The sequence below is a fragment of the Rousettus aegyptiacus genome, unplaced genomic scaffold (genome assembly GCF_014176215.1).
Source record: "Rousettus aegyptiacus isolate mRouAeg1 unplaced genomic scaffold, mRouAeg1.p scaffold_m13_p_15, whole genome shotgun sequence".
NCBI classification, from domain to species: Eukaryota; Metazoa; Chordata; class Mammalia; order Chiroptera; family Pteropodidae; genus Rousettus; species Rousettus aegyptiacus.
This window is the reverse complement of record NW_023416290.1, coordinates 31605942-31624716: the sequence shown is the minus strand read 5'-3', so window position 1 is coordinate 31624716 and position 18775 is coordinate 31605942. Positions and strand designations below refer to the sequence as shown.

General features: G+C 36.9%; 1 protein-coding gene and 1 pseudogene across 8 annotated transcripts in view; one reads left to right on the top strand and one right to left on the bottom strand.

The window, feature by feature from the left end:
* MTDH (metadherin) overlaps positions 1-18548 on the bottom strand; it is a 53018-nt gene extending 34470 nt beyond the window's left edge. For 7 of the 8 annotated variants that reach the window (XM_036233300.1, XM_036233303.1, XM_036233304.1 and 4 more), the window contains exons 1-2: positions 17855-18266; positions 6251-6352 (exon numbers count right to left, since the gene is read on the bottom strand). In XM_036233300.1, the coding sequence (XP_036089193.1) occupies positions 6251-6352; positions 17855-18235 (483 nt within the window). In that variant the 5' untranslated portion in view covers positions 18236-18266. Of the gene's footprint in view, positions 1-6250; positions 6353-17854 lie in introns of all 8 variants that reach the window. The other variant, XM_016157841.2, reaches the window with a different exon arrangement.
* LOC118612316 lies at positions 12432-12550 on the top strand (annotated as a pseudogene).
* Positions 18549-18775: the final 227 nt, after the last annotated feature.

Below are 18775 nucleotides of genomic sequence, written 5' to 3'. Positions count from 1 at the left end.
GAAAATATCAACTTAGAGAGTATAACCTATTATTTGTAGAGCATTAAAACTATCACAAAAGGGATACTGCACAAATTTTAAGTTAAGTGACACTGTATTTTATAATTAGCTACACACAAGTTTAGTAGCCAATTTCCGAATGTAATCCTTATTCAATTAATTAATCCTCTATTCTGGAAAGTACTGGTCCATAAAAATTTTAGTGAACTGGCATCTGTAATATGTTTTGCCCTATAATCACCAAAAATCTCTGTTGGGAATGTCAGGAGTGATAAAGGAAATGGAGCATGAAAGAGGATGCTGAGTATTTTCTAAAGGTTAGAAAAGGATGATATGATGCTCTGGTCCGTCAACTAGCGGCTGGTGTATAAGGTTTTTACTAACTCATGGCAAAAATGGTTTTATTTTCTATTTTTGTTCTTTCTAATTCCACTTTTTTTTGTACTGGTGATTTTTAAAACATACATGACAAAATTAATAATTGTTAGTGAGATTTATTTTGAAAACTTTTAGCAACTGCTACTTGAAAAGCCTGAAAATCGTTGCCTTAGGATCAATTTCAACTACTCTCTGTCTTGACAAATATAGCAAGTACTTTATAATGCTCCACATTTTGGCACTATTCATTTTTTCTCACTTGTCTCAAACATAAAGATGAGCTGAGCGTGGTTAAATGGCAAAAAATAGGTGGTCCAAGGGGTATACTAATTACATTTCTCTATCTTGTCTGTACCAGCAATTCTTAGTAACCTGGTGCCACAATGTCAGGATGAGATTAATTATGAAAAACATCACGAACCTTTTTAAAAGTAGAGAGATTTGCAACTGATTTCCTCCTTGGGGGTGGGAGAGAGGGTAAGTTAAACTACAGTTAAGATTATTCCATTTACTACTATTCTGATACATTTTGCTGGTAGGAAATAAGTTATAGGTACAGAAAGTGCCTACAACTTTGATTTTACTTCTTTCTCCTTACCCTGGTATTTATTTTCTTTCACATCACTTATCATCAACTGACATTAGAGAACACATAGTTGTATTTCCCACTAAACTTCATGAAAATTGTGACTTTTTTCAATGATTTTACCAATCATTATATTCCTAGGGCCTAGAATAGTACCTTGCACACAGAAGGTATTCAAATAATATTTGGTTAATCAGTGAAAGAGCCTAAAACTAGACTGCATTACATATATAGCCCTGGCTGTCCAACTCTGTCTCCCCACAGAAAACCTCTGAGCTATTATATTTGTATACTTGATCCATTATCCAAGCCATTAAATTATTTAAAGGTTTGGTGTGAGCTCATAAATTATGGTGTATCACACAGCAGCATGGCTATCAACTCACAATCTTAAGAAATTTACAAGAAACCTTTCTTAAGAACTCCTTTTATCTAGCCCTGAACTCTGGAAAGATATTCCTTCTTTTACATAAAACTACTTTGTTTACCTTAAAAGGCGACCTTGAAAACTAACTGCATGGGTGGGAACCCAAGAAATCATGACACTATAGACTCTGTGGCACAAAGGAGCCCAAAAGGTCCAGAGGTCAAGACCTAGAGAATCAGACCATACCAAGGCACTCCATCTAACAAAACATTTTAATGAATCTGAAGGACTATATTAGGAGTTTGAAATAGGGGTTCAGGAAAAAGGGGCCGGATATAAATATTTTAGGCTTTGCAGACTATAAGGCCTCTGTCTCGAGCACCCAACTTTGCTGTTATAGTACAAAGTAGCCATAGACAATAAATACATGTGTCTGTGTTCCAACAAAACTTTCAGATATAGAGCCAGAATGACCAGCAGATCATGGTTCGCTGGTTTTAAAACTATAGTTTCTAAAATGTATTAAGGAAGGTAAAACACAAGTACACGTGAGCTCTCTGGGCATGAAGGCAGTCTCTATTTTTCTAAGAACTGCTATAGCTTATGTTTGTTTAAAATCTGTGCTGCCTCAAAATAATTTTGTCTTTAGTCTTCTAAACACTGATCACTGCTACAGCACTGGTTCTCAAATTTCTTGGTCATAGGATATTCTTTTAGACTCTTAAAACACACTGAGGATGTCAAAGAGCCTTTGTTTATGTGGGTTATACCTACTGATATCTATCGTGTTATAAATTTAAACTAAGATATTGTTTAATTTCAAAATAATAAACTAATTGCACATTGTATAATTATACCCATATAAAAATATTTTCCAAAACAAAAATATGTTAGTGAGAAGGGTGCCATATTTTATATCTGCAAATATCTTTAATGTCTGGCTTCATAAAAGACAGCTGGATTCTGCGTTTGCATTCAATTTACTGATATTTTATGGAAACATATAAAGAAAATCTGGCTACATATACATGGATATGTAACTGGAAACAGAAGGAGTATTTTAATAGTTTTTTCATATAATCAAGATATTTGATATTACACAAAAGATTAGTAGTTGCCAGGGGCTGAGGTAAAGGGAGCAGTGGGAATAATGGGGAGTGAATGCTAGCTAATGGGCACAAGATTTCTTCCTGGGAAGAGAAAAATGCTAAAAAAATTAGATTGTGGCAATGGTTATACAACTCCACAAACAGACTAAAATCATACACTTAAAGAAGCAAATTTTATAACCATAAAAAGCTGTTTAACTAAAAAAAGAAAACCAATGTGTCTGGAGCTTAAAGAAGGTACAATTAGGAAAAGAGATTTGTGTCACAGGCAGGGGCTTTAATTATGGTCAAGATTATGGAGTAAAAGCAGTAGGAAGTTACGAAGGGTTTTAGGTTGAGGAAGAAAAAAATATTACACTCAAACTTGGTAGTTGGTAGTTTATTAAAAATTGTTACAATGGGAATCTGAAACAGCATTAATGAACTTTCCACACGCTATTACATTAAAATCCACTGGTCTACAATGTACTTTGAATGAATCTTTCACACTTGCCTGATTTTGTAATATGCACACATTGGTCATTTGGAAAATATTGGTTCACTGAGTCATATACATCTTCCAAAATGTTAAAACATTTCATTATATACAATTTTTTTTTTAATCACATTTGTTAACATCACAACTGATTTCATTAGAAATTCTTTAATCCCTGGGATGTTGCCAAGCTCATGGTGGCAGATACAAATTTTCCAAATTCTGAATATCCATGAAGTGACAGGATCATCTTGATTATTTTGAGAAAATGTCTGCAAATACCCAAGTCTAAATAACCATGGCCTATCAGTTGATCTTTCAAATAAAAATGAAGTTTTATAAAATAAGTGGCTAGTCCAGCTTGCAATTCAATTGTGCAAGTGTTTTTCCACAAGACAACCATTTTTCTTCAGTTATGTAGCATACTTTATGCATAATTCCCATTTCGGCATACGGAATAATTAAAAAGCATGTATTTAAAGGCAAATATTTAATAAAATTAACAATTATTTTTACTGCTTCATCAAGGATATTCTTAAATGAAACTAGCATTTATTTATTATTATGAGTGGATTGTAGTAAAGAATACCATTATTGGTAGTTTGACGTGACTCCCTTGATTTCTTTTGAGTCAACAGTTTTATCTACTATTGCTTTTGTACCACTGGTGCAAACATCAACACAGTGAAAAGGGCAACTAATATCTTAGTTATTATAAAAATAGTTTTGTTTTCTGCAACCCCTCCTCAGGGGTCCATGGATCACACTTTTAGAACTGCTGTCTCAGGGAAATTGAGGGAGCATTATTTACTAGTTATATGATCTTGCGTAAGTCACTAAACTCTTTTTAATGAGCTGTTAAAAAATGTGTGTGTGTGCACGCATGTGTGTATTCACCCCTCTCCAAGCTATTAATCAGGATTAAGAGATGTGTGAGCATTCTGTATACTGTGTAGCATCATAAAAATGCTAAGAGCTTACTAATACATAAAGTAAATGATAACAGTATTTCGGTAGACATCATTGAAATCATCTGACCAATGTGATGGTGACCAAATTTTATACATTTGTTTCTGCTGTTTCTCCTATTAACAATCTTTACACTTTTACCTTAATTCAGACCCTTATAATCATAGATGCAAGACTGAACTATCAATTGTAAGTGTTGCAGCAGGTTTTACATCCTGATACACCTACTCTATATCTAAGCTTTTAATCATATCCCAACCCCACCCTGACCAGTCAAACTTGTCTAGGGCTTTCCCATGAATATGTCTGAATATGTTCTTTTATTTCAGCTGAATGTCTGATTATGTCATATTCAAAACAAAAGAAAAAACAACTTTTATAGATTTATAACTCTTGTCACATCTAGTTTTTAGACAGTTTTATCTGTGAAGCCTACTCAAGTGATAGGACAAGGTATTTACTATCATAGCTTAGAGTGCAATTGCTATATGGGCAAACTGCAATTCTCAAAGTGTCTAAGATGTGGCTCTGAGAGGAAAGAGGAAAACAAATATACATGAAAATATGTTAAAATGCATAAGTAGATCTAAGATATGTTTGCTTACAAAAGAAAAGAAGTCTAAAAATGTCACTTATTTAAAAAACAAAAACACAAAGCAATAGTATACAAAATTAACTGAAATTAGAGAGTCACCTGGACTGAACCAAGTTAAAAAGCATAAATTCAAGATGCAAGATGGCAAAAAGAAACACTAGCCATCAGCTGAAGCATTTATTATTTGTAAAAAGTAAAATTAAACAGACAACAAACAAAAGTAGAAGCTTTGTACTGAACAAGCAACAGCAACTTAAAGGAGGAGGGACTGTCAAGTGATTAACAGCACCTGGGCTTTGGCATCAGAGTGAGCAGGATTCAAATCCCAGTTCAGAAATTGTATGAAATTAGTGAAATCACAAAATCTGTCTATGCCTCAGAGCCCTTATCTGTAAAATGGGGCTATTACTGTCTGCCTGGCAGTATTTGAAAGGATCAGAAATGATACAGATAAGTAAAAGGCAGATTTTGAAGTGAGGATAAAGAAACGTGTATAAATATTCTATAAAGCCTTAAAGGTATACCTAGTAAGTACTCAATAAGTTGTCCCCACTAGCTATAGTAAATATATTTATACATATACTCATACCTCATCTTGCACAAGTCTGCCATATCACAGATATACAAATGTCAATTATTATTTCTTTTCATAAGAAATTTCAGAATAATTGCAAACTTCAAACTGTGGTTTTACATTCTGATACATACACTCTATATATGATTGATTAATCAATCAGAGATAAATGGAGTTCATTAATTATTCCAGCTATACAATTCTTCTTTTCAGAAGAATTCAAAAAGTGGAAGCACAACTAAGTATAAAATGCTCACTAATACAGAGAAAGCCCAGAAACAAGATGGGAAAAGTATAAATCTATATTAAGCATATAAACTATTCATGGTATAAATTCACAATCCTTAAATTGTATGCTAACTTGTTAATACAAGTCACTTATTATTTACTTTTCTGCCAGTTTCCCTGGGTTACATACAGGGGGAGAATTGATCTCACCACTTCTCCAGATATTTTGCAACTGCAAGCATTAAGAAACTAGAGCAACCTTTTCATACCATTATTCTATGGAGCTGGAGCTACTGCACCCTGGTTCCTAGAAATCCTTTACCTATCTGTGCTTGTTTTTGGTTTGTTTTTTGTAAAAAAAAAAAGTTATGCATGCATAGGCAGGATGGGGGGGGAGTGGAGAAATCGATGTACTAAAAAATAAAAGTCCCTCTCCTATAACAGGCAGAAGCACTGTTAACAGCTTCTTGTACATTTTGCCTACTCTATATATTAAATCAAACAAAAATAGGTCAGTTCTAACACTGGCAACTGAAAAATGATTAAAAGTTCATGTTTGCTTGGGATATGTTAGATGGGCTTATTTAAAAATTTATAAGTGCATAGCCAAACCTTTTGATAATGACCTGAGTATTTTCTTTTGTTAAAAACAAAACAAACTTAAACTATGCCTATAAGTAGATGATTATGTCTCCATCACAACAGAAATTTATTTTAACACTTAATACCATAGGATAATTTTGCTAAGCTTTCTATGTCAGAAATGCACTATTAAGAAAGATAATACAATTCTGTTTTCAAATAAGAGGTATGTTACACATCTGGAATCTTCACCACCCACCCATCTGCTATGATATTCCTTAAATGGGGGGTATATGTACAATTTTGTGAAACAGAGAAGCATCATTTGTATATGTCGCTCTCTTTATTAAGAGCCTTGCATGTAATTTTATATGCTCCCAAACTTACCTTTTCATTTTTCTTTTCTGTCTCTAATGACTGCTTTGCTGTTACACTTCGAGGAGTTCGGACAACTTCCTCCTCAGCCACTTCAATGGTCCGTCCATTTGGCTGCATAGGCAACAAAAAAGAGTGTTGTTATCAAATGGTTTGACAGATCAAACCAAAGATTTGTACTCAGGAAACAGATTATACTACAATAAAATTCTACCCCTGACCCAAATTAAAAAGGTTTTTGTATAGTCATGTTATCTAAAATACTTGGACTCTTTATTATCCTAGTAGCTGTTTTGTGATAAAAAAAAAAAAATCTCTAAAGTTCTGTACTACAAATGAAAATTTTTTATCTCCCCCAGGTAGCTCCCTCAAACAAAAAAAAGAATAATGGACTAGAAGCAAGTAAAAAGGGAACCAAACTATATTTGCACTCTGACCAAAGTAAAGAACTTTTTCAGTCAAGGGCCAAGGAAAGTCATAGATGATACAAATGAATGAGCATGGCTGAGTACCAATAAAACTTTACTTGCAAACACAGGTAAAGGGCTAAATTTGGTTCATGGACCATAGTTTGCTGGCTTCCATATTAGATAATCTCTAATGTCTCCTGTAATTCTATAATCTAATGGCTCTACTGTTCTGGGATTAAGAGGCTTTACAAACCCACTGCCACAGCTTAAAAAAGGCTACCTCAGCTTTCCTAACATTCCTGAAATAAAATGATAGCACTTATAGGTGTGTTCATGAGTAGAATTAAGCCTGTGAATCCTAAATTTGTTTTTAATCATAATCACCAGTGTTTTTCTTTTTTTTTCTTTCTTTTTAAACAAGCACTTCTGAGCCACATCTCCGGAAATGTATTTAGGTTCAGAGGTTTGAAGAGTGGGGACCAGGTATCTGCATTCTAACCTCTTCTTTCTGGATACTACTTCTTTTACTTACCTATTCTCCTCATATACCACACAGTAAGTCAGTAAATCAATATGCTAGTTTCAAATGCTTTATTTCCAGTTCTTACAGAATAGACCTCCATCAGATTACTTATTACAGCAGAGCTATACTCATGAAAACAACACAAGTATTCAAAGTTTCTATAGTGGACTTTATATGTTTGTTCAAAATTATCAGGGATGCAATTGGATAAAGAAACCATTAATATTCTAAAACCCAATTTGTAGGGTTCTCAAAGATTTATCAAAACAAAAGCTGTCTTTTAGCTGACTAAATTCCTAATTAATCCAAATTTCATCTGCTGGGTCTCAAGCAACTTGTTAAAGTCAGACAGCACATACCAAAATGAGGTCTCCTTATTTTTGTTTTGCTTTTCTTTCTTCTGTCCTGTTTTGCCACTTTAATGCTGCCTCTTACAATCTCTAAGTGGGGTGGGAAAAGGGGAAGGCAGTGCACAGCGAAAGGTAAGAAACCCCAGAAAAGAGTTTGGACTTGGGGCCATATCCACATTAGGAATATAAAACTTTGTTTAATTTTACGTTCCAATATCACCATCTTGTCAATTCTCATAATACTTCTTAGTTCATACTATCCTCTCTAGCCAAATTCACTTTTTCTGATTTCCTGTGGTCAGCCTCACCTTTCTAGGTAAGTCAAACCAACTGAAAAATCTTGCAGCTCCAATTTCAGTTTCCCAACTCTTTAACTGGCAGCTCAGAAGGCTTACATATGCAAAAACTTCATCTAATCCCTTCAGGAAACTCCATCATGATCACGGACATATAATATGTCCATTTTACTCATGTAAAGGACTGTATTGAGTCATTTAAATTTACCTACTAACTGCTAAAAATTGAGAAATTAAGTGGTTAAAAACTATCTTAAAAATCTACTAGAAAATTCAATGCAATTCCGTTGAGACTATCTGCAAACACTGTTGAAACTGTCCCCTAAGTGAAAGATGAAACAATCTTTCCCTTTAAGCAAATATGAAGTCAAAATCCCTCAATCAGTGATCAACAGTGGGAACAGTTTCCATTTCACAGGCTTTGAAATGATCAGCAAGCCAAAGGTGGTCAGACCATCCAACTTGTGCCAATTTTACTTCCTTCTTTGCAACATCAACTTACGTAAAGGCTTTAACTGTAGCTGTTCTTTCTGGTCTATGCAGATTTCTCAATTTTTCACTGACTCTTGAGTTTTATATAGCTCTCGTGACTACTGGGATTCCATAAGTCATCAATAATTCCCCAAAAATGCCTACCTGATACCATGAAACAATAAACCTCCTATCACAAGAGTAAAGTGAACAGAATTCTTAGGTAGCATGAAAAAAAGAGTACATCTTGGTGTCTGTGTCTCTCCTCCCCATCAGCAACACTAACCTGTCCTTTTATTCTGCATTAGCTGGTCAAGAAGGCCTGGTTCTGGAAAATTATAAACCATATTTAAATTAGCAAATCCCTAAATGAAAGCATATTAGGTAGGTCTGCTCACATGAAAAGCAACTAATTGAAAACTAATAATTCAAATCCAATATGACTGCCAATCGGAGTTTTTATGAAAGTATTATCTTCTCTGATCATGGAGCCTTAAAATATATGGTGTATCTATGAAATAGCAATTACTTGGGCCTCTCATTGTATCCTCATTTAAAATTCTCTGGAAAATTATGAGGTGCTCCTCCCTCCAGGGCCAACTAAAGTTAATTTCATATATAACATACAATTTGTATTTTAAATTAGACTGCCCAATAAAGTCCTTCAAATTTTGTGACAATTAACCAGTATCAGAAAAATGATATAATCATTTCTTATATGGATTCCTTGTAGGTAATGCCATGTCTGCATTACTATTATTATACTTTCTCCAAACTCCTATCTCAGATTCTTTTTAAAAATGCATTCAAACAGTGTGTGTGTGTGTGTGTGTGTGTGTGTGTGTGTGTGTGTGTGTGTGTGTTGGGCGTGTTGGTGATAGGACAGAATGAAGACACACGGCTGACAATCAGAAAACTAAAATAGAGGGTGCCATATACCAGGGGAGCAGGATCTTATTTAATTAACTCTTGATTTCAAGAAAATAAAATTGTCCAAATTTCAATTTATTAATTCCTCATAATTCCATAAACATTTATTAAGTACATAAGCACTGGGCTAGGAACCTCAGGAACAAGGACATGTGAAAGAAATTTGCCCTCCAGAAGTTTCAAAGTTTAGAAGATGTGCTTAAAAATAGACTTCGACTCCATTTAAGAAGCCTTTACATATTTGTCAAACTGATTCTAAACTACAAAAGAATCTATGTCCAAGGTAAGCATTTATAAAGTTTAACATTTGATGTCTAAAACGAAACCATTTAAATCTTATTTTCACTTAGCTATGTAAATTTTATTTCTAGCCACAAAATGTAAAAACCATGACTTAAAATGACTTGGAACGCCTTAAGTTTAGAAACTAGAAGGGCAAGCTACCAACTACCAAAAAAATAAAATAAAATAAAAATTAAATAAATAAATAAATAAATAAATAAATAAATACAAACCAAAAAAGGAATATGAAAAGACTATGGGCTTTGGAATTACACAAATCCGAGATTAAAGCCGAACTTCTATATTTAATCACGGCAATTTTAAGTATTTTCTTTGATTTAACCCTTAACATCATCATTTGTGAATATGAAGAAAATACATACTTGTCTTTACATAGGTTTCTTGTTAAAATGATAGTAAATGAGAAAACATGTGAAAATATACTTCGTTTGCTCAAGAAATAGTTTCTTCCCTTCAACATCCTTTGCTCTCCAAAGTGATAAAAGGCTATATCCTCATCATCATGTTCCAGCATTCAAGTCCTTTTTCCTATTAGCATGCTTAAAATAAATGTTAAATCAAGAGGGCCAAAAAAGTACATGTATCCATTAGACCCAATGCTCCAGACACAAATTCTTTTGGGAAGTTAACAGAATACAAATGACAAGTAAATATAGCCAGTCCAGGCTTGCTCTAGTGATAGCAATATAATATGATCTTTCTTTTCCAAAACTGCTTGTAGTTTCATAATTTCCTAAGAAAATTACCTAATATTCACTTGTGTTCATTCACTCAATAACCAGGTGAACACAGTACAGTAATACGTAAAACCCTTAAAACCTTGCAAATGAGAAACAATCCCTGCCCTCAAGCAGCTTAGAACCTAGCAAAGAAGGAATACAGGTATACAACAGCACAAGGCACATACTAAAATACAGACAAAAGGTATACTCTGTCCCCTGCCGGCTTCTCCCCACCCTACCCCTTAAAGGGATAGTAAGGGTTTTGAAGGCAAGCTGAGACCAGGGTTGAATTCCCAAATGTGTATCATCGTAGACAACAAGTTACTACTTCACAAGAGTCTCAATTTCCTTAGCTACACATTATACTGAGTATACAGGAGACATAAGTATATATATTATATCCAGCTAAAAAGACAAAAGGCAAGGTATTATAGAAATTCAAGAGACATTATCTTTAGCTGACAGATCAGGCTATTAGCCTTACAATAAAATAATTTCCGAGAATTTGCCATATGCCAAAAACCTTGTGACAGATGCTTTACATGCACTATCTCACTTAATGGAGAAGAGCCAGTCTTGTTAAGTGTCTTAGTTTTAGTTGTGAAAAGTTCTTATACAAATTCAAGATAGAACAATTTCTTGTCATTTCTTTGCAAGCACAAAGCATGTTTTTTTCTTCTGGCAAATACTGTGCACATATCAATGACCTATACTAAACATACATATGAACAATAGATACAGTCACACAGTAATTTACCAATTTATTTTTAAATTCAACACTAAATTCTTAATACTGAGAGAACAATCTTACAGATGTGGTCTATAATTCAAATTTGCAAGATCTTACTATATATCCTGAGATATTTCCTTTACTGGTAAAGATCCTGTGCTTTCTAAATAGCTAGTCAAAAACTAAACTCTTTTCAGCGATTCCAAACTATCCACTGTTGACTGCGTTAGAAATGCTCAGGGCTACTTTTATAGAGAGAGATAACACTCACTACCTGTCATATGGCCAAATTATGCTAAAGATTTCTGAAAAATTAAATACAACATGTGGTTTTCAAGGTTTTACATCTGATAGGTACTGCAATAAAGACTACAGATGATACAGCAAGCACATAACCATGTTCTTCTTTCTTGGGTCCTGATGGATGCCTTTTGGAACATTGGCATTCTGTGGAATAGTCTGAAAACTACTAGCATAGTGGGAAAGAAAACAAAGTAAATTTTAAAACTGGTCAAATAATACCAATTCCTCATTAGGTCTCTTAATTTTGTTTGAATGAAAATTTAAATATACTTTCAAGGCCTGCATAACCTTGAGTAGTACATTAATCAATAATGTCAAAGCGCAATAAAAACGAGTGTTCAGAGGGTTTATTGCTATTCTTGGTAGCTCAGACGAGTGCAATTATTAAAGGTCTTTTCTGTCAAAACTGTTAAAGGTCTTCTGCCAGGTCTCTGGCAGAATAAAATGACAAGATGAAAAAGTCTTGTCATATAACCAAACAAATAGAGCCAAATTCTGGATCTTTTGTAAAAGTCATTAAAATTTTCAGCAGAAACTTGATTCTCCAATTAATTTTAAAAACAATAAAGTTGTAGCTTACTGGACAAACTGGATTTGTTCTCTGAATACAATGTAATATCCTAGAACATGCTACTGAAACCAGAGAGGTAGAGTGGAAAAAAGTGAGTTCTTAGACTAGAAATTAGGATACTGTTTTGCTTTTGAACCTCTTTTGCTCTACGGTCTTGTATAAGCCACTTAATCTCTATGAATCTCAAGATTTCTGTAAAATTAGAAATATTTGTTTTATCCAGGATTCTTTAATCAACTGATTCTTTTAAGACTTAAAACTAATGGAGCTAGTGAGTTAAAGGTAAAAAGAAAACCCCGTAGGTGGTAATACAATTTACCTTTATTTATACCTGGAAGTATATGACAAAACCAGTAGTATCTAAGAATAAAAGACATAACTCTATTGGCAATATCTTAAAAGACAAATTTATTTAGTGAAACAAATTTATTTAGTATCTAAGAATAAAAGACATAACTCTATTGGCAATATCTTAAAAGACAAATTTATTTAGTGAAACAACAGATTATCCAATTAAACTGTGAGATGTCATATTAGCTACTTTGTTCAGCATTTAGTTCAACAATTATCAAAGGCTGTTTGCCTTCTAAGGCCATGTCACCCTGAACAAGCTCGATCCCACCTGATCTCAGAAGGTTAGCAGAGTCAGGCCTGGTTAGTACTTGGATGGGAGACCACCTAGGAAGACCAGGTGCTTTAGGCATGAAAAATAAGGATTTGTAAGCTGACAAGGTCCTTGCAATCTATGAGGTCAATCAAGGGTTGCTTCGCCTAAAAACAACAATAAAAATAAGCAAGGCTGTTTGCCATTATGTATTAAGACTTACAATCTAGTGGAAGAAAAAGACCCCAAAATAGTAACTGGGTAAGTAAGCAATCGATTTACAAACTGTGGTAACCAAAATAAAGAAAACACATACAAGAGGTTGAGACAGAAAATAGAAGGGGATGCCTACTTCGAACGGGATGATAAGGAAAGGATTTTTTTGGGGGAAAGTGAGAACCAAAGGGTGATTAGAACAGTGGGGACAAGACTGTTCCAGAAGTGCTAATAATAGCTCATGTAAAGGCACTGAGCTGTGAAAACGTGTGAAGAACTGAAAAAAGATCACAATAGTTGGAGGTAGCAAATGGGAGGAAACTAATTCAAAATCAGCTTAGAAAGAAAAGCAAGTGCTGGACCATATAGGAAAGAAGTCTAAATTTAAAATGCAAAAGCTATTGAAGTGTTGGTTTTTGACATGATGTCGGTTTGTTTTAAAGAAGACTCCTTATTAGGGTGTTGAGAAAGGACTGGAGGCAGTCAACAGAAGCTACTGCTATACCACTGAGCTAAGGTGACAGTAGAATGAGAGTAGTCAGACTGAATTTATACTTTGGAGATAAAATTGATGGTACTTGCTGATGGATTAGATGAGGTGAGGAAGATATGAAATGAGAAAAAGGGAAGAATCAAAAATGACTCTTGGTCTGGCTTGAAATGGGCAAGACCGGGAGAAGGCAGGGAATTATGCATTCTGTTTTGGAGAAGTTAAAGTTTGAGACAAATGTCAGATTTCCATTAGGAGAAATCAAGTATACACCCACACATGAGGTTCAGAGAGAGGAATGGTCCAGTTACAGATAGACTAATATACAACTGATTCCCATTATTTGGGAATTCCAAATTGGCGAATTCACCTACTCACCTAACTGCAAAATCAAAACTTGAGGTGCTTTCCTGATCATATGAGGACATGCACAGAGATATAAAAAAGTCTTGAGCTGCCCTACAGGCACGTTCCCAGGCAATACTGTGCCTTCTTGTTTTAGCACTCATAAAAAATAGAAAAAAGACTAACTCTAGCTGGAGAGTTAGGGAAGAGGCTTTATAGTAGAGGCAGCACCACAGCTGGGCCTTGAAGGATAGGTAGAAATTGGGAAAGCTATACAAAGAACTTTTTGATAGAAAAAAATAATATGAATAGAGACACAGCAGTCTAGCAAATGGTAGTCTTAGGGGTAATGGTAAGAGATAAACCTAAGATGAGGTTAGATCATGAGGAGGCTTGAAAGCCAGGTCACAGACTAGATTTTATTCAACAGGTGATAGGGAAACTACCAAAAAGATGAGAATGTGAAAATCACATGATTACAGCTGGCCTTTGGAAGATTTAACTGGCATGAGTGGGTGGACAGAACTGGCAACAAAGAGACTGCAAATAGGCAAACCAGGTAGGATGCTGTTAGAATAGTCTTAAGCAAAAGGTATAATAAAGCCCAAAAGTAGGGCAGTGGCAGTAAAACTGGAACAGAAGCAATGACTACGAAAGACATGCATACTATTAGAATGATTTATTGGCTATAGAAAGGTAAACCTTACAAAATTTTGCCAGATGAGGCAAACACAGCCATCTTCTACTGCAAAAATAAAAACGTGGCTCATACGGCTATTTACCAGGCATGAAGAACAGGAATAAGTTGTAGAATTATTTTGGTGGGACATCTTATGCATTTAATAATTATTTATCCAGCACTGTGCAAGGTTATACAGTAGCAACAAGACAAAACACAACTCTTTTATTCACGGAGTTTATAGACAGACAACTGCTCCATGGCAAATGTTTATGAGAATTCCTGACGCTAAAAAAAAATAGCTCGTTTAATAAAATGAGTTTTCTTAGAAGTTTATCCTGGTTATGTGCTTCCATTTGAAATCCAAAACAATAATTATTAAAGACCAGTTATCTGAGATCTCAAATCCATCTAAATCATTGCTCAGATGGAGTAAAGTGAAAAGTATTTACTGAGTGCCTGTTTAATACTCACATTGAACTAGGTGCATGGAAAAATGCATGTAAGATAACGATTTCCCAAAATGTCAAGAACTAAGCCCAATGAAAACTGCTACTCTCTTCACTTTTAACATGTCCAAAAGACCTATGACAAGATACTATTAGAAAATAAAAACCAAACTAATGTAAGAATTTCAAAAAACACTTATGAATAGGTTTTAAAAGCTAAACACCATTAACTCTAAAAACAAAAACAAGCTAATAGAAGCAAATTTTGAAGATTCGTGTTGCAAAATTTGAAATGATTGAAGAGAAGAAAACTAAAAATAATGGAATAAAAGGATAAAAAAAACCTGTAGTTTACATCACTGAATCTACTTGAATGACTATATCCTAACATGTATATTAAAATGATGTAATTAAGGGGTGAATTAAAAGATTAAACATTACTCTACTTAGAAATCTCTTATACTATGGTTTTTATGGCCTTATTCCAGCAAGTGATTTTCAAATTAACAGGTAAGGATTTACCAAGGGTGCTTGTTAAAAATGCAGATTCTCTGGGCTCAGTTTAGAGACCTTGAATTTATAATATCTGTGGAGTGGCTCTGGAATCTACAAATTTTAATAAGCACTTGAGCAACTCTACTGCAACTAGTCAGGGATAACACTTTGAGAAATCTTTCAGTGTTTTAACTCAACTAAGATCTTCAATTCATAAACAAGATAAGCTAAACAGAACAAAATTAAATGCCTTACTCAAGTTTACAGGTCCCCATTCTTGCTAGACTGAGAGATAAGTCTCCTTCCCCAGGGAACTTTGCTGTTTCTTCAGCCTCTCCCACTATCTTGCTCCTACCCATTTTCAAAGCCAAATTCTGTGATTAGGTCTCTCATTGCCATGCTGGGGTTACACTAACTCATTTTTTTGAGTATATCTTTTTCCACAACTGGAGTAAAAAGCTCCCTGGGGAGAAACTGAGCTTTTACTTTTATACTCCCTTCATAATGAGACATGTATTCTTTTTCATTGCCTTCAATTTGTCAGTTGTATTCTGCTTTTCTGCAGAGCTAATGAGTACTAAAAGTGTGTGTGTGTGGTGGGGATGGGGGGAGGATGTAGCTTATACTTCTTAACCCTATAAGCGGTACCTGTTTGTGAGTTACGCCTCACAATCAAATATGAAATAGTGAGTCACAAGTATCATTAAAGAAAGTCAGAATAGTTTGAGGTATGCGTGTGTGGGGGGAGGGTTATTGTAACGTAAAATGTATTTCTTATTGTAGGCTGCAGTCAAAAAAGTTTGAAAGCCACAATGTTGATAAACTTCTCCAACACATCTTCACTATTAGATAGGCAAAGACCTTTTCTCACCCAAATAACATTTAGCCACTGGTTATTCTTCCTTCCCCAAAGGTAATAAAGATTTGTTTATTCATTCTCCCCTCCTTCACTCAAATGAAAAATGGAGAAGGGATAAGTCTAAAGTCTAATGAGCATGTCTCACAGTACAAGTTTCACTGGAGTCTGTGTGCTTCAGATGAGTCATCTAAGTGTTAAGATGCACTTTGGATGGGCTCTTAGAGCACCTGTCTTTTGACTCAGATCTGTCTGAAAATTTAGGTATCCCAAAAAGGGCTTTGAAATTTTCACAATCTGCTCCATCCACACAGGGCTTAGGTTTATTAATATATGTGGTTTTTTCAAGATCTCCTGTCCTCATCTCAAAGCCAGATTGTCTATTTTCAACATAACATTGCTTTCTAATAATCCTTGATGCTCTCTACAAATTTAACTATATATGTTCCAAATAGGTACTATTTTCTCTTAACTTAAGGTAGTATTCATATTGACAAAGTTGTACCCTTTCTTTTTTTCTTTTTCTTTGTATATATCCTTCATTTTCTTAATCAGCAGGCAAAATGTGAATACTTATCTAGGCCTAATAATGCCTGTCAAGTCTCGAATACAGCCTTATTCTTTGTACCCTTACCAACAATACTCTCATTACTTTAGTTTGAACTCAAATCCCATTTCCTACAATAACTTTCTTAAATCTCTCCGACAGAATTATTCTCCCACCATCATACTTCTACAGCACCTATCGGTCTATGCACTATTAGAATAATTTATGAATCTGTCTCCTACACTAGTCTCCATGACTGACTCTACCTCCTATGTGTATACCTCCCACTGCCCACCAAACATCAGAGTGAATTTTACATAGTAGGTCCTTGGCTGTGTTTACTTCATTGCACTGAAAAGCATAATTTTGAGGATATAAAAATAGGAGCTGTTTCTAGTTCTGCGCACCTTCATACTCTATTTCCTCAAATGTGAAGTATTTTTAAAAATAAAACTATTAAAGACATAATGTAAGAATCAAGGGGCAATAGCAATAAAGAATGCAGAACAAGACAAAACACAAGGCATAATAAAAAGGACATGATGCTCTCTGTATTTCCACATGTGGTCCAGTAAATCGGCACCTCAATCCCTCTCTTAGCCTGCACCATTCTGCCCTGTCATCCCTTTACTTTATTTCGAAACCTCCCACACTACTTCGCTGAACCTGCCTTAGCTGTCTCACAGGGCCATGTACCCCAAAGTATATTAGGCAACCGGTTCCCTCCTGCCTTGCTCCTATCCCGGCCTTCACTGGCCACATTCACAGGAATAAGAGTGGGCAACCATTTCCCTTAAACAGTTCCAACTAAAATGGAAGCGCGTCTAGACCTGGGTACCTTTAATCCTCTGTAAGCCCCAGAGCTTTTAGGTCACCGTGTTTTCTCCAGAGGTTACCGTTTCAACGTGTCTTGATCTAGACATGTCTTCCAGGCGCAGTCCTTCCGTAACTTCCTACCACCACCTTAAGGTCCCATTACACATGCTCCCTACCCCGTAGGCCTCAAGGAGAGTTGGTATGTTATTCCGGCGGTCAAGGTTCCCGAAAATAGGTTGACCTCTGGGCACTTTTATTTAAACATTCCCCAGACCGTCTAACTTCCTTCCTCGAAACTGATCCTACACTTCTCGAGTTCACACCATTCCCCTGAGTAACATGTCCACCGATCACCTCTTCCACCTGGGGAGTTCTGCGTTCCGGATCTCGATTAACCTCACTCTTCTTTTTCCATTCCCGAACCAGAGGACAAGGCTCGGCCTCCCGCTCGCTCAACAGTCTCCACGCCGGCCCCTCGCCCTACTCTACTGCCGCTCCTCCCCTACTCACTTTAGGCTTCTCAGGTAATTTCTTGCGGTTCTTCTTCTTCTGCTCCTCGCTCCTGAGATTCTTCAGCAGGGCTAGGTCGTCAGGAGCCGGGGCCGGCGCAGCTGCTGCCTCCTCCCGCTTTCGAGGTGGGCTCCTCCGCTTCTTGCGGGCGCCGGCGCAAGCCGCGGCCCAGCCATAGCACAGCAGGAAGAGCAGCAGCAGCCCGAGGGCGCCCGTGCCCACCAGAATCACCCAGCCCGGGTACCGCTTCGGCTCCAGCCCCAGGTCAAGGCCCAGCTCGGTGCGCAGAAAGCCTAGGCCGACCGAAAGCATTTCCCGCAGCCGGGCCGAGCCCTCCTCGGCCTGCTGGGCCAGCTCGTCCTGCCAGCTCCGTGCAGCCATCTTCCCTCCCGTCAGAGGGAACGATGACGCTGGGAAGCAGAGACGCCGTAGAAGTCAAAGGAAGCAAGGAAGGACCGGGCGGATGGCCTCAGACCGAGCTCATCGCGGCCGCCCCTCGCGCAGAAGCCGGGGATCGGCCGCTGCCGTCGCCAGGAGGAGAGGGGGCTTCCAATTCCCCCTCGTCAGCCTCACTCCGCCACCGCCAGGAGGAGGGGGACAGCGGGAGGGAGTGTCTCCACTGGCGGCCGCTAAGCGGCGTCTCGGCGCCAGCGCCAGGGCCCGCTGTCCTCCCTCGGCGGAACAATGGCGGCTTCAGCCGGAATCCGAGCTGCGCGCGGGGCCGCTCGTGTAGGGCCGTGGGTCACGTGGGAACCGGTGGGCGGGGCTGGGTGTCACGTGGGCGAGGGCCGGGCCGGGTGGGAATCGTTGGGGCGAGGCCGCGGCTATGGCGGTTGGCTATGACCCTTTCGGGCCTGGTGGAGGAGCGGAACCTGTGACTTGTGACTCCGTTCGGGAGGCTGGAAAGGGTTAACTGGAGGA